The 22,625-nt window shown below is 39.2% G+C and overlaps 1 protein-coding gene across 1 annotated transcript in view; it reads right to left on the reverse strand.

Annotated features, from left to right (window-relative positions):
- Nucleotides 1-22,625, reverse strand: part of MGAM (maltase-glucoamylase) — a 271,108-nt gene that overhangs the window by 18,435 nt on the left and 230,048 nt on the right. Inside the window, 17 exon segments of the mRNA XM_056123959.1 lie at nucleotides 163-219; nucleotides 1,234-1,318; nucleotides 1,909-2,057; nucleotides 6,539-6,655; nucleotides 6,751-6,785; nucleotides 7,082-7,215; nucleotides 7,999-8,137; nucleotides 8,917-9,001; nucleotides 9,605-9,739; nucleotides 13,640-13,702; nucleotides 14,008-14,118; nucleotides 14,455-14,583; nucleotides 16,114-16,239; nucleotides 17,658-17,770; nucleotides 18,581-18,677; nucleotides 18,924-19,092; nucleotides 22,441-22,595. Coding sequence (XP_055979934.1) covers nucleotides 163-219; nucleotides 1,234-1,318; nucleotides 1,909-2,057; nucleotides 6,539-6,655; nucleotides 6,751-6,785; nucleotides 7,082-7,215; nucleotides 7,999-8,137; nucleotides 8,917-9,001; nucleotides 9,605-9,739; nucleotides 13,640-13,702; nucleotides 14,008-14,118; nucleotides 14,455-14,583; nucleotides 16,114-16,239; nucleotides 17,658-17,770; nucleotides 18,581-18,677; nucleotides 18,924-19,092; nucleotides 22,441-22,595 — 1,899 coding nt within the window.

The raw sequence follows: 22,625 nt of genomic DNA on the forward strand, positions 1-22,625 counted from the left end.
GGGTTCACGAGAATATATGGGGTGCTGAGGGTGGAAACTAGGGCAACCTCATGCAAGTTAAGCTCAACACTATCTCTCTAGCTCCTATGCAGTCAGAATTTTATCTGACATTTGAGCACACTTCTGTTTTCCCAGGTTGCACACACAATCAGAAAAACTTACCGTGTGGTAATCATACCAGCGGGCATCAGGAAAATATGCATTGACAGTTCTAGCGTTCTAAAATAAAACACAGAGGCATGGACAGTGGGCTATGTTAGTTATCCAGAGCAGAGTAACCAATTTGCATAAAAGATGGATCAAAGAGAAATGACACCCATCTCAGAGCTCTAGAAATCAATAATATTGGGGGAGATTCTTCTGCCTTTCCCCTTCTCAAATGGGAAAAGATCTGCCTACCTTAACATGGCCATTTCCATAAAATCTATTGGGACATAGCCTTGACATAGAAGAGCATTATACTTGCTCTTTAACTTATCCTGTGCCCTCTCTAAAGATAAAACTTGAGGCTGGGATCAAGGCAACCCCAGTTTTATGGTGTTTATGTCAGGACTTTACAGTACCAGATAGAAAGTTGAGGTATTGAGGTGCTTGCCTTGCACACGTTCAACCCTAGTTCAAAATATGATACCACATATTGGTTTTAAAAACAAACCCAAGAAATGATTCCTAAGCAAAGAGTCAAGAGTAAGCCCTGAGCATCACGAGATATGACCCACAGTCAAGCAAACAAACAAAACATACTTCAGAAATTATTAGTAGTGTAATAAATTTTGGGAGGATATAATTAACTAGCATTTTAGTCAGAAATACAATCACCACCAAAGTAAAGGAGGGGGTACCCCAAATCCTCTGACAGCAGGAAGAGAAGTACTAGCTAACAAGACTATCTGCACCTCTAATCAAAGTTTTGTTTTTATGATAGTAGATTATGGCAACAAATTCTTCATAGTTCTACACCCACATGACCTATACTGCTGATTTCAATTAAAGAGATGATTGTGCTTTTAAATATAGAAGATATCTTTTTCCCCTTCTGGATTGTCTAGTCAATCAGATTTGTTGCACTTATTTAAAAGCTAGGGATGCAAAGGACCATAACACCAAGTGAAGGACTTCAGCTCAGAGGGAGAGGAGGTGACATAGTAGAATAAGGATCCCTACTAGAACAGTTCTTCTTGCCCAATTTACCTGCCTCGGGATCCCTCTATTGCCAGAGGACCTCATACTTACAGGTTCCAGAACAGGGCTGACCAGGAAAGCTGGACCCAGCAGGAACTGACTGTCTATGTCCCAAGTTTTCCTGTCCGACACAAACCTGGAAAGAGAAGACACATTACCTCTATTAGGATCCTCCAGCAGAATCCCAACAAAAGACCTGAAAGAAACCCCTCCTGTTTAGACTTGACTGCCTCATATATTATATTATCCATTACTTTTTGACTGGACACATTACTCACTATCTACAAGGCATGTGTTGCAGCTCCAGACATGGCTGAATTTATATATGTTATCACCATAGATATCTCCACCTTCCTCAACCTGAACACATTTCATGTGCAAATATGGCCTTCATCCTTACAGATTTTCCTAAATGCCTTCTTTTATGACCTGAGATGAACTGAGCTGACACAAAAAGAAAAACAGATGGGTTTCCTGATATAAAAACTAGAAAGAAAATATTTCGTGTTATAATTTACTCTTTCAGAGAAAAAGAGATTAAATCTAGCCTTTTATCGAAGACCCAAGGCATAATTTATACTCTGCTGAAAGAGTGGTGAAGCATGGGCTCTGCCCAGAAAGCTATGACAAAGGCAATCACAGTTTCCTTTTGATTTGAAAGCATGGCTTCCTCAATTGGAACCACAAAGAATGCAAATTTCATTGGGACCCCAGTGAGATACTCACTCATGGAGTAGAGGTCGCACAACAGTAACGCCCTCTGTGTTGGCCAGGTGCATCAGGGTATAGAGATATGGCAACAAGGTGTATCTGATGTTCAGGACATTTCTAGAGAGATCCTCAAATTCTTTATCCCAGGACACAGGGTCTTGATTCTGAAAAAGTAAAAAAGTGCTAGCATTGGTGGGATGAGGTGGAGGGGGTGAATAGGGGATGGGGGGAGAATTAAGAAGTTCACTAATTATTTATTCCAAATGATGATGAAAAACAACTAAAGCAATGATAATTATAGATGAGACAGAATATTTTTAATAGACCAAAGTGACATTTTTACTGAAACTATCCAACGGCAGCTAATAAACTATCTGCAGATAGAAAACAGGAAGAATAACATTTAAAAAAAAAACAATGACAATTGTATTCACTGAAGCATGAGTACCAGCCAGTGTACCTGATGATTATTTGTATGTCTGCTTTAGAAATTCATCCATTCAGTTCTTATGCCCATCTTTAAATGAAAATTGTCTATTTCCACCACATTGTATTACATATATCTGAATATTGTCTCCCCATCCAATACATGGCTTGCATATATTTTCTCCAATTCCAAAAGATTATCTTTTCATTTTGTTGTTTCCTTTGATCCATGGAAAGTTTTCTGTTTGACATTGTCCTGCTTGTTATTTTTGCTAATAATTTTTGTCTTAATGTCATATCTAAAAATTTCAATGCCAAGAACAGAATCAGGAAGCTTCCTCTCTCTTTTTTTCTGAGATCTGTTTTAATATTTCTTTTCTTCTATAATCTTTCTAGTTTCTGGTATTATATTTAGTTTATTTTTGTTAGAGGTGATGTTAGTACTCATAATCAGAGACCAATTCATTTGGCTATGTGTTGATTGCTTAGTTTTTTTTTAACATCTCATATTAAATATGCCATGTTTTCTACATTGAGAATTTCTGGATCTACTGTGAAGTGTTAGTTTTCAGTATATCCAAAGGTTTTTTCTAGGCTCTCTTATGTGTCTATTTTTAACTCCAGTATCATAATGTAAGGTTTATTATAGTTCTGCAATAAAGATACATAATATTTTTAACTTTGTTCTTTCTCACGATTGTTTTGATTATAGAAAGTCTTTTATAGTTCCAAACCATTCTTCAGAGATTTTCTTTGTTACAACTTTAAGAAATTTCATGTGAATTTTTATAGAAATTAGCTCTCTGAATGGCTTTAAATTGCTTGGTTATTTTAACATTATTAATTCTACTAATCCATAAGCAAGGAAGGTATTGCCATTTGTTTTTGTTAAACTTCTTTCATCAATGTTATAGTTTTCAGTAAACGAGTCTTTCACCATCTCAATTACATGTATTCCTAAATATTTTGTTGCTTTTTGATGCATTATAAATGAGATTGCTTTTTTTACCTCTTCAGATATTTCATTGTGAATAAAATATAATTTCTGAAAATTTATTAGCTTTGATAGTTGTTGTACCACCTATAGGGTTTTTTATATGTAAGATCATTAAATTATCAAGAGATTATTTTACGTCTTCCATTATTTTTGTATACCATTTATATCGTGTTCTTGCCTGATTGATTGTTCTGATTAGGACTTCAACTACTATGTAAATTCGGAGTGATATTAATAAAACCTTTGACCTGTCCCTGATATTAAACAGGTTTTCAATGTTTCACTGTTGAATATAACACGTGTGTCTGTATAATGTAGGATAGAATCCTTCTAGTGGGTGAAACAAACTGAGTAAAAAAAATTTTTTGTTAAGAGTTTTTATCATAAAAGGATGTTGTTCTTGTCATAAATTTTCTCTGCACCTATTGAAATTATGATATAATTTTTATCTTTCATTCTGTTAATGTGGAGTATCACATTAATTTGTTTGCATATATTGAACCACCTTTGTATGCCAAGGTTTAAATTATACTTAATAAAGACAAAGAATTCTATTTTTATTTATTTATTTATTTATTAGTCTACACCTAGTAGTGCTCAGTGATCATTCCTGGCAGTGGGCAGGGAGCCATACACATTGCTGGAAATCTGTCTGGAACTGTCTCATGCAAGGCAAGTGCCTTAATCCCTGTACTATCTGTCTTGCCCAGGCACCTCATTCTTACTGTGCTATTATTTTGTTCAGTTTTAACTCTTTATTTATCAGGTATATTGATGTGCAATTTTCTTTTATTATAATGTCCATAATTTATAATTTATAATGGAAAACCAGAGTTAGTATCAAGGTAATGTTCCTATAAAATGAACATTGGTAATGTTTAGTACATGTCAATTTTCAGGAAGTTTTAAAATAATTGTCATTAGTTCTTAAAATGTTTGATAAAATTCACCAAGGAGACCACTTAGTCCTGGATTTTTTTTGGGGGGGGAATTTTTTTGACTATTGAAACAATGTCTTTATTCATTGCTGTCCTGTTCATATTTTTATTTCTTCATGACTCAATCTCTCTAGGCTTGTTTGTTTAGTATGTCTAGAAATTTCTTTGTGTCTTGTAGGTTGTCTAAATATGTTAGTATACAATTAATAATAGAAGAATCTCATGATTTCTTGTATTATTTGGTGTTATATGCAAGATCTTCTTATTTATTTATCATTTTCCTTATTTATTTTATTTATTATATTGTTTTTGGGGTCTTCAGATTTTAGGACGTCCAACTAGATGTTTGTCAATTTTTCCGTATCTTTTTGAAAAATCAGCTCTGAGTTTTATTTAATCTTCTCTATTACTTTTATGGTCTATTTTCTTTATTTCTGTCCTTATCCTTAGTTCCTTTATTCAACTTGCTTTAATCTCAGCTATCTTGCTGTTTTTAGTTACCTTAACTGAAAAGTTAGAGACCCTTCGAGATTTTTCAATTGCAAATGATCAATGAAATAAAGCTGTTGCAACCACTGGCTTCAATATGAAGGAAGATGTGTTCAGTAATAATTTCTTGCAGACACTAAAGTGTCTGTGCCGTTTGGGGTTTGGAGAATTAGAGCTGATTCAGTCGATGCAGCTTCCTGATCTAGGGACTGTGTTTTGGCAAGGAGAGGCCCTTAGGGTCCCAGGACAAGGCTTTCCATCTCGAACCAGGCCATGGTGAGAGGGAAAGCAAAAATTTTGTTCTTGCTGTTGTTGTTAATGACATTAGTAATTTATCACTAAAAAAGTTTTTTAGAACCACTTTTGGTGCATTTTATAAACTTTTTAAATTGAATCGTCTATATGTTCATCTATAAACTTTTTAATATTATGTTTATATTTTTAAGATTTTTCTGTAACTTCTATTTTCTCGTGTTTATTAATTCTTTAGTTCATACTGTTATTGATACTTAGTTTTCATAGATGACATATAATTGGACAAAAAGTATATACATATAGATGCTAAATATTACCAAAATGAGAGAAATACAAATAAAACCACCACGGTATATTATCAAATACCTGTTAGAACGGATGATATCCAAAAGCTAAAAAATAACAAGTTTTAGCTAAGAAGTGAAAGAAGGGGAAATCTGTATGCAGCACTGATCTTAATTTACAGCTTCTGTGTTAAATGGTATGTTTTTATTCAAAGTTGAAAAAGGAACTGCCATATGATATAGCAATACCACTTGTACCACTTGTGAGTTTGTGTCTGTATATATGTGTGTCTATATGGAGATATAAAATAAATTAATATTAAATATACGGCTGGAGCGATGGCAGGCTGGAGCGATAGCACAGCCCTAGGGCGTTTGCCTTGCACGCAGCCAACATGACCAACCCAAGTTCTATTTCTCCGCCCCTCTCGGAGAGCCCGGCAAGCTACCGAGAGTTTCTCGCCTGCACAGCAGAGCCTGGCAAACTCCCCATGACATATTCCATATGCCAAACACAGTAACAACAAAGTCTCCAATGGAGACATTACTGGGCCCACTTGAGCAAATCGATGAACAATGGGAGGGCCTTTACCTTTTTTGCCTATTAAATATATGACAGGACTCATGAATATGTATAGTTTATGGAATATTACTTAGCCATGAATAAAGAACTCCTATCACTTTCAACAACATAGATGGATCTGATTTCATCATGCAAAATGAAATATGTCAGACAGAAAGATCAATACTATCTACTGTATCATGTCATTTATACGTAAAAGGTAAAAGGTAAAGGCCCTCCCATTGATCGTCGATTTGCTCGAGCGGGCCCAGTAACGTCTCCATTGGAGACTTTGTTGTTACTGTGTTTGGCATATCGAATACTCTCGGTAGCTTGCGGGGCTCTCCGAGAGGGGTGGAGTAGAACACATGGAAACAAATTGCAGATTGGTGGTTATAAGATATAAGTTTATGCCCTTTGGCCACTTCCCCCGAAGTGGCCAAAGGGCATAAACTTACTGTTGTAAATTGCATATATTCTGGTAATCTAGCATGTGGCATAGTGACTAAAGTTAACAATACCGTGGCATTTATTTGAAATTTTCTAGGAGGGTAGATATTATATGGTTTCAGCATAAGGATTTAGTTGTTTTTATGGTGTCTCCAGGGATCACAGCTCTCATGAATTGTAGCTCAGAACTGGAGACTATTTTCATGTCCATGCATAACTTTTGAACTAAGAGCAAATATCCTACCCTGGTCCCAATGGTGTTATGGTTCCTCGAGAAGGGGTAAAAGGCCCCCAGCTGCATCCAGCGAGCACACATCTCATATTCAGCATCTCGAAAGAACCCACAAATATCTGCTCCTGTCTGGAAAAAAGAATGGAAGAAAATGTGGCTGTTAATGGCTTTTGAAAGATGTCACCATTTACCTGATGATTTAGAGTGGTGCCAGGGACACTTACATAGGATATGCCGAAGAGGCTAAACTCCATCATGCCTGCAATGAGAGCACACTGTGTCAGATACCATGATTGGCACCTGCCTCCTCCTCGCTTAGATCATTTTTGTTTTTGTTTTCAGGCCTGGGCTCAGGGTCTCCATGTGTGAAAGTTGATCCCAGCAGAGCTCAGGGGACCATGCAGTGCCAGATTGCAGAGCAGGTGCTTCAGCCCATTGAGCTTTCTTCCCAGCCTTTTCTCAGATTTTTATCAGGAAACCTATCTCCATGCCTCCCCATCACCACCTACCCTCCCCACACCAGCAAGCAGAGACCCTGGGAACATGCCCACACACCAATGATAGATTTCTTCAACTGGTCCCACCCAGAAGTGTTGTCTCCCAGCCAGTGTCCTGCCCAGCGACCAGAAGATGGGTACGTGGAGCGGGTGACAACAATCCCTCGCTCTCCAGTCACTTCCTGCACACCTCTGGTTGGAGAGAATGAAGGAGATGATTGTGAGCCAGAGCAGGGGAGAAAAGGCCACAAAGGTTTTCTTTCCAGATTTTCCAGGCCTACAGTATGGTGACCAATTGCCACTATGTTATTAGAGAGAAAACAGAAATGGAAATCATGATAGGATTCCAGCTGACTGAGTCCAGATGATGAACGGACATGCTTTAACAGAGTAATTTACACTATTTAGCAAAAAGAAAGAAAATCACCATGGAATAAACTCTTTGGGTCAATTTAGAGAAGTTTCTATTGCTATTTATTTACTCAACACCTAGCATTATGTAGTCAGAATGACTCTGTATAAGGCTTTCTTTAGGATAAATTTTGTTACTTGTCCTAATGAATACACAAAATACCACAGTATTAATTCAGAAAAGTATCAGTTGGATGTCCAATAAGAATGATTGAAATGTGTGTTAGAGAGAGAGAGAGGTCACTTTAGAAATAAAGGAGAGAGCTATCTAGTCCTCTGCCTCCTTTTTCTGTGAAAGCTCATTAGTTTTCATCAAATGTACAATGGTAAACCTCTGTCCTGCTTCTGAGTTTCTTACTAGCAGGACAATGCCTTGTTTAGATCAGCCTCCACGGGATCTGGCTTCATGCTAGCAAGTACTTGTTTAATAAATGTGAGCTGTGACCCTGTTGTAAAAGTCTTATTAGCCCTTGTAAGGGGGATTGAAAAGGAAAGTCAGTGGTGTCATCGGCCATGGGCAATCACTGCAGGTTGTACGACAGAAGAAGGGAGATGACAACTCACTCGTAGGTAGGTCTGGTCTGGGACCACCCATATAGGTTATGCACATTGTAGTGTTGTACTTTGGTGCCATCTTCCAGGATCTGCACACTCTCCATGCACAGGGTCTTGCTGCTTAGACCTCTGTCTCTGGTTTCCAGATCTGAAACAAGAGATGCAGAGATGGGAAAGCTACCCAGATGCTATTCACCCCAGCTTCTCATCAAGGCCTCTTTGCCACTGTAAGGGTCTCTCTCTTCCCCAGAGGAATGAGGGTACACTCATCTCTGAGCTGCAATGACACCCACAGAGTGTTTCAATATCAATCCTCCAGGGTGAGGGTGGGGCCACAAGGTAGAACACGCAGTGACCAAACCTGGTGACTAACAGCCTCCAATCTAAGCTTCCCTGATGTACATTATTACAGATAAATTACATATATATTACACACTATATATAAATTACATATACATTACACATAAATTACAAAAAACATGATTCCATAAACATATTAAGCCTCCTAATTTAGATAAGCTCAAGCATTCTACTGCAGGTCATATTAGTATTGGACAATGATGTTCTATAACAGAGGTATGACAATAAGTGTGACTCCAATGTCCATGTTGTCATGATAGATGGGGAAGCAATCACATTCCCCAGTTAGTGACCCAAAAATTAATCATAAAGGAATTGACATGTCTAAATTATATCTAGCTTTCTGAACAAATTTGAGGAATTCATTCGGTGGAGCCAGTAATTTTCATGGACCCAAGTGGGTAAAGTACTTGAAGTCTATTTGGCTATGACATCCTCTTCCCACCAATAAAAACACCAGTGAGAATGTGTGCTAGTGATCAGGAAAAGCCCCTGACTGCTGGACTCTTGCATGGGGCACTCCTGAGAGCCATTACTCTGCTAACAGAGAGTACCCAGGATGCTTACGTGGCATATAGGGAGGTCGGTTCAGAGTGGGATTTTTGCAGCCTTCAACTGCCCCATTCACAAAGCTGGAGGGTTCATTCATATCCTAGAAATGTCAAACAGGTTTATTTTACTTTTTTTTTTTTTTTTTTTTTTTTTTTTTTTGCTTTTTGGGTCACACCCGGCAATGCACAGGAGTTACTCCTGGCTCATAGACTCAGGAATTACTCCTGGCGGTGCTCGGGGGACTATATGGGATGCTGGGAATCGAATCGGGGTTGGCTACATGCAAGGCAAATATCCTACCCATTGTGCTATCACTCCAGCCCCTTATTTTACTTTTGAAAATGATTTATATGCTGTCAATTCAGAGGCAAGGAAGTGGTGAATGAAATAATTCACTGTGTCATAAAACCCTGAATACAAACCCAGGGAAATGCACCCAATCTAGCTGAAAATGAACTGTAATATCTAGAGAGAGAAATTTTTATTTGTAAAACTTCTTGTTTGAGTATGTGAGAACACTCTATTGCAAAAAATTTTTGGTAATCACAGTGGGATTTACTACCAAGTGGACCAATTGCATCTGATATATACAAAGTCTTTCTTAATGATCACTACTAGGAGATTAAAGTTCAGCCATACAGCTGCTTAGACACACAGAAATAAACATGCCATCTGTGTGTGCACAAGCAAAACACACACTTACAATCCATATGCCATCATACTTCAGGCTCTTTTCGGGTTCCCGGGTATTGGTGTGTAATTCTTTCAACTCATTCTTCCACCAGTTTATAGCTGAAGTTCGGAAAAAGTCTGGGAAAGCTGCATGAGCTCGGTACAGCTGTCACATAAAAACAAAATAGAATTATTTATAATCAAAAAAATTAATAATTAAGTAGTAATTTAATATAATAATTAGATATAATTTATTCTAATCAAGTCTATTGGGCAGCAATAGGCATTTACTGAAAACTCAGGCAAAGTCTTTAACTATGGATTATCAAAAGAAAATAAAACATAACAGTGCAAAGCCTAAATAATTTGAGTTTATTCCTATTACAATGAGATAGCATGGGCCGGACTGATAGCATAGAGGGTAGAGCATTTGCCTTGCATGCGGTCAACCAAGCTTCAATTCCTCTGCCCTCTCGGAGAGCCCGGCAAGCTACTGAGAGTATTCTGCCCTCATGGCAAAGCCTGGCAAGCTACCTGGCATATTCGATATGCCAAATTAAGTAACAACAAGTCTCACAATGGAGAAGTTACTGGTGCCTGCTCGAGCAAATCGATGAACAATGTACAGTGCTACAGTGCTACAATGAGGATGAAGGGGGAAAAAGCATAATTTAAATGGTTTCCTAGCATTTGGAAAGCAGCCATTAGACTTCCAACACTGTGAATTCACTGTCTTTTGTATTAAATGTTCAACCCTCAACTCTCCCCTGCAGTGTCCTCAGCATTCCTTTGACATGTAGAATGGGCTGGAGAGACACAGTCTGGGAAGGAGAGACATCTGCTGCTCAGTCTACAGATTGGAAAGCAAGAGCCTGATTGTCTTTGTCTCCTGTCTCCTTACCACTGAGAAAGAGGGAGACTGAATTGTATTAGACTAGACTATTTAACTAATATCCACCTGTGTTTTCTGTAGCTTCAGAATAAATTGAAAACTTAATTGTGAATCTAGTAATTGGGAGAAGGTAAGAAGAAGTTTTAGCCTTCCTCACCATTGACTGATCATCCCTAAATAATGAATAAATTATTCATATCTTCATTTTAACTTGGAAGTGATCCTTAACCAATACAAAAAGAGCAAGGACCTTATGCCTTATTCCACTGGTTCTGTTTGACCAGCGAAACCAGACAAAATAAATGCTACTAATGTATAATAAATTGTGGGGTTCAGAGTTGCCCCCCAATGAGCGGCTCTCCAGCATGGCCCCAGAGGCACATGGACCTAATTCAAAACTCAGGAGCTTTCAGCAGAAATGTAAATGGACTATGCATTAAGCGACTGTGCTGTGCCTCCCTCGCCACAGGAGGGAAAGGGTGTCTGTCTCTTCCACCTTCTCCTCCCCCCCCCCTCACCCAAAGCAGAGTGGCCGCCACCTCAGAGCTTATTGGACAGTCAGGAATGAGCCGGTAGTGATGGGGCAACTGCCACCTCACGGGATTGGGGGCAAAACTGGCATGTCCTTTCTCCCCTGCCGAGTCCACGAGTTGCCCCCCATGAGCGGCTCTCCGACACAACCATTGACCTAGAGGCACACAAACCAATCTCAGAACTCTGCGGCTTTTGGCAGAAATCCCTCCAGACTTAATTAGTAAAATGCCAGAAATCCAAAATATTAGTAAAATATCAGAAATCCAAACATCATGTGGTTCTCATAACCAGCAATACAAAACAAATTATTTCACAATGCCTTTTCAGCAGGTCTGATTGTTGGGGGAAAATTCCAAATAATAATGGTGCATCTTTTGTCAGAATAATGAATGTAATCAAAGTAGAGATAGAGTTAAGTGGAAATCATCTGCCTCACAGGCATAGGGGATGGGTTCTTGGTGGTGGAAAATATGCACTGGTGAAGGGATGGGTGTTTGATCATTGTATGACAGAGACTTAAACCTGAAAGTTTTGTAACTTTTCTAAAAATGATCCAATAAATAAATGTAAATAAATAAATAAATAATTTGTAGGGTTCAATAGCGATAGCACATTCTTTTATTGGTGACGGAACCTCTTTCCCAGTCAAGTGATTTAAAAGCCTAGGATCTGGCATGAAAACAGATACACAAACCAATGAAACAAAATTTAATCCCAGAAATTAATGTACAGAGATAGTCAATTGATCTTTAGCGTAAGGGTACCAGAACACACAATGGAGTGATGATACCACAGGTACAACATTTACCTTGCAAGCCGCTGACTAGGGTTAGATCCCTGGGGCCACTTTGGTTGCCCAATACCACCAGGAGTGATCCCTGAGGTCAGAGTCAGGAAAAAAAAAAGCCCTGATCACTGCCAGGCATAGCCCTCAAACAAACAAATGAATCTTTTCTTTTTGTGATAGTACAGAGGATAAGACTTTCCTTGCATGCAGCCCACCTGCATGTATACTAATGAGTTCAATCCCCCATATCCCATATGATTTCATGAAGACTGACAGGAGTAATTTCTGAGTGCAAAGTCATAAGTAACTCTGGGTACCACTTGGTGTGCTCCCCCCAAAAGAAGATACATAAGTGTTTGGGATATAATATATAATGATGTGACAGTTATTGCTGATGTTGTACATGTAAAACATATATCTTAACCATGCTCAACAAATACACATCCAATGGGTAACTATATAAGGTGATGGTATATAATAAACCTATTATCATTATTTTAATATATATGTGCATGTGCATGCATATAAAATATCTCTATTATTTACTTCATAATTTTATTAGTCAATTATACTTCAATTAAGCTGGAGGCAGTGATATTTTTAAAAAGTAAATAAAAATCAAGGGGTACATGGCTTGGAACTTCTCTGATCTGGCAGATTCCTGTGTGCATATGGCTTGCCACCTAAACTAAAGTGATCATGGTCACGGTCCTCCCGTTGTTCATCGATTTGCTCAAGTGGGCCCAGTAACATCTCCATCATGAGACTTGTTGTTACTGTGTTTGGCATATTGAGCATATCACAGGTAGCTTGCCAGGCTCTGCCGTGCAGGCGAGATACTCTCAGTAGCTTGGCGGGCTCTCTGAGAGGGGCAGAGGAATCAAACTCGAGTCGGCCATGTTGGCTGCGTGCAAGGCAAATGCCCTACTGTTGTGCTTTCGCTCCAGCCCAACTAAAGTGATCTTCTATGGAAAAACAGGGAACATGAAGCGAGGTATTCTCCCTAGAATCCTTCTCTGAGATCAATTATAAGTAAGAACTTGTTCTCGATTGGGAGCAAGTTTCAACATAGACTAGTACTGGAACAAAGAACAAAGTAGAGAAACCGAAGGAAGAGGAGTGTGGTGGTAATGAGTGAATAGGGAGGAGCCTGTTCAAGAAAGAAAGATGTGCAGAGAAGACCCAAGTCCTGAAGATGGGAGCAGGGGTGAAAAAACAACAAAACACAGCAGCAAGAAACCTACTAAATCTGGTAAAAGACAATAGTTTTTGGAGGTATTGTCACTGTCACTGTCCTCCCATTGTTCTTCGATTTGCTGGAGTGGGCACCAGTAACATTGTGAGACTTGTTGTTACTGGGCTTGGCATATTGAATACATCACAGGGAGCTTGCCTGGCTTTGCCATGCAGGCGAGATACTCTAGGCAGCTTGCCGGGCTCTCCGAGAGGGGCAGAGGAATCGAACTTGGGTTGGCCAGGTCGGCCATGTGCAAGGCAAACATCCTGTCCGCTGTGCTATTGCTCCAGCCCTTTTTGGACGTATTACCCAGGGGCAATTTCATGCATCTTTGAATCTGACAACCTTGAATTTTAAATTCCCTCTGTTACTTGAAACCATGAACAAGTCATGTCATCTCTGAGTCACTAAACTGAGGGTAGTAATACCCACCTCCCAATTAGAAACCAAAAAGATGATGTAAAATAATTGTTACCTAGGGAGACATACAAGACAGGCTCCCTGAGGTTATTCCCTCACTATACCCACACATCCAAGGCAAAAAATTCAGCAAACTAAATAAGATTGAATCTTGATGACAACCCTGAATTTCTCATGCCCACCAAGAACCCTTTACCTTCACTTGAGTATCCCAGTCTAGAGAACTGTTTATAACAACACCGGGTAAATCAGGCCAGACCTATGAAAAGAAAAATGTTCAGAAGCAAAGCACTAGGTAATTTCTCTCACCCCAGTATCTCCTAAGAAACTGTACATCGTGGTCCTAGGAGTGATACATTTTTATTTTCAGGTAAGATTGATTTGGGGGAAAAGTAGACACCATGATGTATGCAGTTCTTTAAAAATTCTTAACCATGCTGATAAACACTGATCGAGAAAGTTACTACATCTGACTCAAAACTGCAATGGGAAAATCCAAGAAACCACCCGCTCACACTAGTACCAACACCCCAGCAAAGGTTCAGAAATCAACAATGGTTATACCTTTCCCCAGACAATGCTTCCATCACTTGGATCCTTGATGAAAACATCATTCTCTTTCCCCAGCTCAAATGCAGGATAGGGCTGAGTCTCATTGCCAGAAATGGCTGGATCCTGAAATGAATTCACACAGGTGAGGAGAGAAAAGCCAAAGATGGAGAATTACTCAGAAGATGACTCAAAAGAGAAGGCATTGCCTCCCCTTGGACCCTATGAATATGCGTAAATGGACACATACATATTTTTTATTAAGGTAGCCTTGGCTTTCACTCCAATTCTGCACTATTTAAGTGTGTTACCCCCACTCCCACAGCCAATGTATCAATATTCCTTCTTCAAAGTCCATTAGACCTAGGAATCTCTGTTCAAAAGAAGCAGAAGATAAAGCATTCTCCACCAATCCCCATGGGCTTTCCTAAGGCAACTCCTCATGTTCCCACGGGCACTGACCAGAATGAGGATGATTCGCATCCCATCGTTCTTTATGCGATTAATCAGCTCTGGGAAGCCCTTAAACTTGGGGTTGAGGGTGAAGTCCAGCTGTCGCTCCATGTAGTCAATGTCAGAGTATTGCACATCCTGGGGAGGGGAAATGCACAAGAAACTGAGACTGCTGGCGTAAACATCCCGATTCTAGGTGAAAACCCCCCTCCACCAAGTGATAATGTGTCAAGTGGCTTCTTTCTTTAAAACTCTAGTTTTGTTATTTGTTAAGTTGTAGTCTAGGAAATTCATCCAATTTTCTAGTTTATTGTCATAAAATGAAGTGGGGGCAAGAATAAATCAACAAAATAGAAAAATATAGTGATAAGACCTATCTGCTAGGGATATGATAAAAATAAAAGAAAACAATGAATGATAAACTGCCTTGTAATGGCCGATGGTTAAAAGGATCAGTTTTCTTATGATCAAAACCTGTTTTCAGATGCACAAGAGAAGAACAGAGTGTGTTTCCATAGGTGCTTCCTCCAAAGAGATCCCTACATTAGACTCTGGATCAGCTCAGACTTCAGGGAACAGTGGCCGAAGTTCTCAAAAAGATTTTACCTATAACCACTGTGATGTACTGGATTTGGCCCTGGTTTTGTTCGTGTAATAAACAAAAGTACTATTGGGGAAATCTTCTGTTCTTATGGCACCAAGATTGTTCATAACTAAATGATTTTTGAGGCAATTTAAGAGATGTGGAGGTATGACATAGTACAAAAGAACCCTTGGTTGTTGGAAATGATCACTCTGGGCAGGAAATGAGTGTTGAAGTTGGTAAAGGGATAAACTTTCAGTATCTGTGTTGCAAACCAGAATGGCCAAAATGAGAGAGACAGAGAGAGAGAAAGAGAGAGACAAAAAGAGAGAAATAGAAGTAGTTTCCAGAGAGACAGGAGTGGGGTGGTAGGAAAACTGGGACAATTGGTAGTGGGAAATGCACACTGGTGAAGGGGACGGGTGTTGGAACATTATATGACTGAAATCCAATCATGGACAAATTTGTGACTGTGTATTTCACTGTGATTCAATTAAAAGAATATTCTTTATAGAGTGTTAACTAGAATTCATCTGCCTCACAGGGACGGGGAGGGGTGGGGGGTGGGGTTTTATTGGGGTTCTTCATGGTAAAAAATAAGTATTAAGTATTGGTAAAGTATTGGTATTGGTAAAGGGAAATGTGTTTGATATTTGCATGACTGAGACATAAACCTGAAAGCTTTGTAACCTTTCCCACAGTGATTCAATAAATAAAAAAAAAAAAGAATTTTCCTGGTGAGTAAACGCTGAATACATACCTCTTTTTATAATTCTGAATATTTCCAATTAAAAATAAAATACACCCCAGCAAAAAAAAATAAAAAAATAAAAGAATATTCTTTAAAAGAAAACAAAAAAAGAACCCTTGGTTGGCTATAAGGGTCCCTCCCTTGGTGAATCACATGAATCTAGATGGGGACAGTAATCTCCCAGAAATGCTGGATTGGGGTGAGTTCTTCATGGTATTATGTGAGAAAGATCTTTGCAACTTGATTGACTAGCTCCCTTCCCAATCAAACAAATGAATCCAGTACTGGCTCTTAGGAGGTTTCAGAGCTAGCACACCACAGATTAAGAACTTACATAGGGGATCTGGGCAGCCACCATTCTATCATACAAATCAGCAATCTCTGAATCATTCTGGTATCCATAACGGCAGAGCTGAAATCCCAAGGACCAGTAAGGAACCATCACTGGGCGACCAACTAGCTAGAAAAATAAATAAACCATATTAGTAATTAAACGGGAAGGTCTGTATTAAGGAAAACAAAAGAAAAGGGGCACTTTAAAATTGCCCCAAGAATAACACCCAAGAATAGCTGTGATAAATACCAGGAGGTTCAGTCCATGGCTTGGAGGCCAGCTGCACACTCTAGGGGCAAAGACAGCTCAGATAGAGAAGGGAGTACCAAATAAACGGTGCTGGGAAGATCCGCCCAGGATGGGAGATGCTTGCTGAAAGTAGACTATAGACCGAACAAGATTGCCACCCAATGCCTCTTTTGCAAACCACAGCACCCAAAAGGAGAGAGAAAACAAAAGGGAGTTCCCTGCCACAGAGGCAGGGCAGGATGGGGGGATGGTGGGTGGGAGGGATACTGGGATTGGTGGGGGTGGAGAATGGGCACTTGTGGAGGGATGGGTACTTGATCATTGTATAACTGAAATCCAAGCACAAAAATTTGTAAGTCTACAACTGTACCTCATGGTGTTTCACTAATAAAAAATAAATAAATAAATAAATAAATTTTTTTAAAAAGTGCCCCAAGTCTGAGAGTCAACAAATTTAATTCTAGAGAGAAATTAAGTGTGCAAAGCTCCTCTCATCTGGGAGAAAGCATCCTACTAGGCTTGATTACACTCTGTAGAATTTAGGAGAAATATGGTCTGATTCTGATATCTAGGAGCATCCTAACATATTAGCTAATAACAGAATCTAAACGCCAAAGGGCCTGGGTTACAAACAGGCTCCATCCTGTTGGCTAATATGACTCAGAAAAATTTAACTATCCTTTATATACATTTAGTTTCTTCTTCCACAGTTAGAGATAATAACAGTATTTGATTCATACTGGTTTGGAGGATGATGAAATAAGTGAAAAAATGTTCTGATATTCAGCAAATATCTCAGAGATATTCCATAGGTTTTACATATAAGTTACTGCTGCCACCAAGACAGCTGTCATGGTCACTATGACCAACAGAGTCACCAATCAAATCTTTCGTTACTGCCACTTCTATCATCCCTAACACCATCACCATTACTACATCATGGCCAGAATCTTAACCACTGCTTCCATCATTGTGACAGTCACCACAACCATCATCATCATCACCATCATTCCTCATTATCACATCTACCACCACAATCACCATCACTATTTTTATGGCCTCCACAACCAATGTCATTACTACTATTTATGCCACTCTCAGAGGCTTTGAGATGATAAGAACTGGATGTTTATTTGGATTTCACTTATTGTTGCTGTGTTGCTTGATCTATAAACCTGTATCTCAGAAACATCAACAATTCCAGTTACTATTTGAGAGCTGTACTAATGAATATGGGTGTGGGCACTCATAAAATATTATCTAAACACATGGTAATCAATTAAACTAAAACTTACCTCAGTGTATTGCTGAGTGACAAGTTCTGGAGTGGGCCCCAAGACCACATAAAAGTCCAGAATTCCTCCTATGGTACGATATGTTACAGCTGGCATGGGCTGGAATGTCACATCTGAAATTATAGGAAAGTACCAACCGGGTTAGAAAGTTTCAAGGTGTGGGATTCCCCTTGAATTCATTCTATGTTCTCCCACTTCCTTAGTATTACATGTAATACTAAGTATCACATGTATTATATGTAATACTAAGAGGAAGTATTTTTATTATACCTACACAGAGTTGAAAAGTCAGTAACATGGTCCTACCTGGATTTTCCCCATTGCTGTGTTTTATTGAATATGTCTGATAAGCCAGCTCATTTTATATTATTATTGTAACTTAGAATAACTTAAGTCTTAGAAAATTTTCCTCTTACATAACCATCCTGTATTGTCAAAATCAAGAAGCTGACATAATAGAATACAATTGATCAGCTAGAGAACTTTAGATGTCCCCAGTTTTCATGTGTATGTTTTTCACACACCACTTCCTGATTTTCCTCCCTTTTCTCAATATACCATACAAATTTTCTTCATCCCATAAGTCCCTCAGAGTATGCACTCTAACCCACAGTTTCACCAGTAATTCAAAATACACCAACATCTCTCACTGGATCTAAAGTCCTTTGGGTTTTTAAGTGTTCACTTAGTTTTGCTATTCCTGTTTTTGTAATTTTAGCCAAGTAAAAGTTGGGCTGGTTTTTGTTGTTGCATGTTACTGAATAGAAATAAATAGAAAGATTATCCAGAAAGAAAATAATAATAATAACCGCCCAGAAGACAATAATTTTGGCTGCAGGGAGCATCTAGATTAAACACACACTAAAATTCCTCAAGAAGGATTTCTTCACAAAAAACAAGGGGAGATGCTCGCATTCTCTTACCCATGGCATTGCTGTTTAGCAGGAGCACCCCGTGGGCATTGCCCTCCTCCTCCATGGCCATGTAGTAGGGTTGGACACCATAAGAATTCTTCAGGTACTAAGAGAGTCATGTGAGATAGTTGGTTAGAAGGGACTGCCAGGGAGAGAAACAACAAAATCACAAGAGTAGTTATATCTAGACTTATGTGAAATAAATAATAAGCAAAGGAGTCTAAAAATTGTCCCACATGTCTATAAGCAGAACATGACCTTCCAAGTGGAGTATTGGAAGACAGAGCATGATGGGAATTCTATGTGGGTGAAGAGAAGCCAAGTCACGGGATGCCAGAGGCTCTGCTCTTACCCCAGGGGGTTCGTCTCGGGAAAACATCCCCCAGGTGCGCCAGTTCAAGTCTCTTCGGAAAGACGTGTGCTCATTCTCCCCAAAGCCATAGAGATAGGTGGAGGGGAGGCGCGTGGAGATACGAATGAACATGTCATTGAAAGTGAAGCCAAGGACGCGGGAGTCCCATCTGCAACACACACCAAAAAAAGGGCATATTTAGGAAAAAGTCATTCTATTGATTTTGAGCAGTTAACTTTCCAAGGACAATCAGACTTTTGGTTCTCTCCTCCTATTCAAAATACAGGGGGAGGGAAGCCTATTTGATAAAAATAATCATAGTTGTCCTGTGACCAACCTGAATTTGATTGCTTTTGTCCCCAATGTCCCCAGAGGATACATAAGAGTAATTTCTGAGCGCAGAGAAAGGAGTGAACCCTGAATATCACCAGGTGTAGCCCCCAATCCCCTAATAATAATAATAATAATAATAATAATAATAATAATAATAATTGTTCTGGCTAAAAATACAGGAACTAGGCTGGAGCAATAGCACAGCTGTAGGGCGTTTGCCTTGCATGCAGCCAACATGACTGACCCGAGTTTGATTCCTCCGCCCCTCTCAGAGAGCTCGGCAAGCTACCGAGAGTATCTCGCCCTCACGGCAGAGCCTGGCAAGCTACCCATGATGTATTCGATATGCAAAACACAGTAACAACAAAGTCTCCAATGGAGATGTTACTGGGCCCGCTTGAGCAAATCGATGAATAATGAGAGGACAGTGACAGTGACAATGACAGCCTTTGCTTTATTTTCCTTGACTGCTAGTTCTTTTCAGTTCTCCCTTCAGAATATCAAGTCTTATTACACATCTTTGATTGCTGGCACTCCTTTCCACTCAAAGGACTGCTCTTGATCCCCTAGGAAGATATTTTTAAAGAGACTTCTCTAGGGCTAGAGAGACAGTATAAACATTAAGGTCTTGCACATAACCAACCCTAGTTCAATTCCCAGCACCACATATGCACCCCAAAATATGGCCAGAGCGATCCTGGCACACAGAGCCATGTCTAAGCCAGGCCCGAGCATTACTGAGAGTGACAGAAGTCAAAAATTAAATGATGCGCCTCTTCTCTATGACTCCCTGGTTTATAGTCCTTAGTGATTTTTTTCATCGATCACATGAATCACACAATTCCCAGCTCCACTTCCCATCACATAAGTTCCTTATTCATAATTTAGCTCAAATAGATTGGACTTCTGTCCCTCTTTTCATGCTGGCTTTGCTCCTGTCTTTGGTTCTGGGCACTTACTAATACGTTTATCTCAAGTTTACCAACCTTCTCCTAGATCACCATGTAGTGGAGCCTTGTTCTTATCTAAGTCATATATTAACATTGCTATAACAATGTTATTAACATGGCCCCCCAGCGCCATGTAATACCATAAACGGCCAAGACCCAGAGACTATAAAACCTAGCTCCGGGAAGCGCATGAATGCATTTATGGCTGCGTGACATCTTTTTTTTTTTTTATCTCATTCTTACTTTGGACAACCTGGCAGGCAAATGAATGTAACTTGCCCACACGGTAGAGTTTGGCAAACTCCCCGTGGCGTACCCAATATGACAAATACCAGTAACAATGATGGGTCTCATTCTCCTAACCCTGAAAGAGCTTTGAATATGGCACTTTTTAAAATCTCAGGGCTAGGATGAAGGAGACGTTACTGGTGCCTGCTCGAGGTAATTGATGAAAAACAGGATGAACGTGATCGTTATTAACATTAATTTGATTATATTTAGGTATGAGGTCTACAATAGTGTTAACATTTATCAAACCTCACCACCAACAAAGTACCCAAGACCCCCCACCAATATTCATACATTAATTCCTGTCTATCTCTTCATTCCCCTACGACCCCTTACCGGACATCAACTACATAATCTCAGTCCTGTAATCCAAGGCTAGGTGTTTGTCAGTGTTAGATACTGTCCACTCCCTGTCTTTTGCTGTGGTTTGCTCTGCATACCAAAGGTGATTGAGATCTGATACTGCCCTTTCTCTCTGACTTATTTGAGTTATTTGACCTAACATGATATACTCTATATTCATTCATTTATCTGTCATTGGATATGTAAATCGTTTTAAATCCTAGTTATTACACTCAGTGCAGCAATGATACTGGATCATACACAAAAATTCATTCAAAGTTGAATGAAAATGTTAGTAATTCATAAAACAAGTGAAGGAAAAATATCTGCAGAATTCTCCAAATATGAAGTCATTTTTTAGACTCCATTAGCAAAAATAACAAAAATGGGTACTACATCAAATTACAAAAGTTTGACAGGGTCAAAAGTAAAAACCACTCCTATAAATGGGAGAAAACAGTTCTACACCATACATCAGATAAAAGACTAATATCCACACTACATCAAGCACTCCAATGCTCAACAACAACAACAAAATAAGGCCCATCAAAAAAGAAGATACATCAAAATATTGGAAAAGGAGATAAACCAATACTTCCCCCAAAGGGACATATGGCCAACCATGCCACCAGGCATAATTAAAGCATGTTTATTGTAATTTACTGGTGTAATACAAATTAGAATTTCAATGAGATACCATTTAACAGTATGGAAAATGGTATACATAAAAAAAATGGAAACAATCAGTGTTGGCTGGGATGCAGTGAAAAAGGAATCTTCACAGAGGTAGGGCATTTGCATTACAAGCGGCCAACATGGCCGACCCGAGTTCGATTCCTCCGCCCCATTCAGAGAGCTCGGCAAGCTACTGAGAGTATCTCGCCCGCACAGCAGAGCCTGGCAAGCTACCCATGACGTATTCGATATGCCAAACAGTAACAAGAAAGTCTCACAATGGAGACGTTACTGGGCCAGCTCGAGAAAATCGATGAACAACGGGAGGACCGTGACCATGACCATTCACTATTGGTGCCAATGTCTCTGTGGAAAATAGTATGGAGACTTCTCAAAAAATACATATAGGTATCAACATTATATATATATATATATATATATATATTTGACTTTCATATGACCCAGTGATTAATTTCTTGGCATCTGCCTCCAAAACACAAAATCATTCATTTGAGCAGGTCTATTTTAATGTCACTTCCTTAAAGAGGTTTATTTTAAACATAGCATCAAAAGTATAGCATCCTAGGGTCACCAGGTTTTTTTCCTACATAGTAGCTGCACAATTTTAAACTCCATTGTGCAGATTTTGAGTTTATATTTGTTACTTGCTAATTACATTTTCTTTGGTCATGAGAAGAGAGAACTCATTTTCTACAACCACCTTCTACAACATTTCTTAAATGAATCCCCAGGTCTCTGCTATTGCCTTGGTAATTACACTTAGTGGGCTGAACATTTCTTGACAAAAAGAATTGACATAAAAGGATGGACGATGTGATGTTTTGACTCAGAATATGACCTGCAGTGACATGAATGTAGAAAGACAATTAATCAACACCAATTCCAAAACCAGACATGGAGATACTTGCATGGTGGTGCCTGTGCTCTTCCGAATGATTAAAATCCCAAATGGATCGTCTGCAATTTCGACTTCATAAAGTCTACCTTCAGGGGTGCTGGATGGAGTATTGGGTAAGTTGAGAGGAACTGGGACTTCATAGCGTTTGTTGTTGGGATCATAAATCTAGAATAGAGGAAATAGACTGTAGGTGAG

The sequence above is a fragment of the Sorex fumeus genome, unplaced genomic scaffold (genome assembly GCF_029834395.1).
Source record: "Sorex fumeus unplaced genomic scaffold, SorFum_2.1 ptg000048l, whole genome shotgun sequence".
In the NCBI taxonomy this organism is placed as follows: domain Eukaryota; kingdom Metazoa; phylum Chordata; class Mammalia; order Eulipotyphla; family Soricidae; genus Sorex; species Sorex fumeus.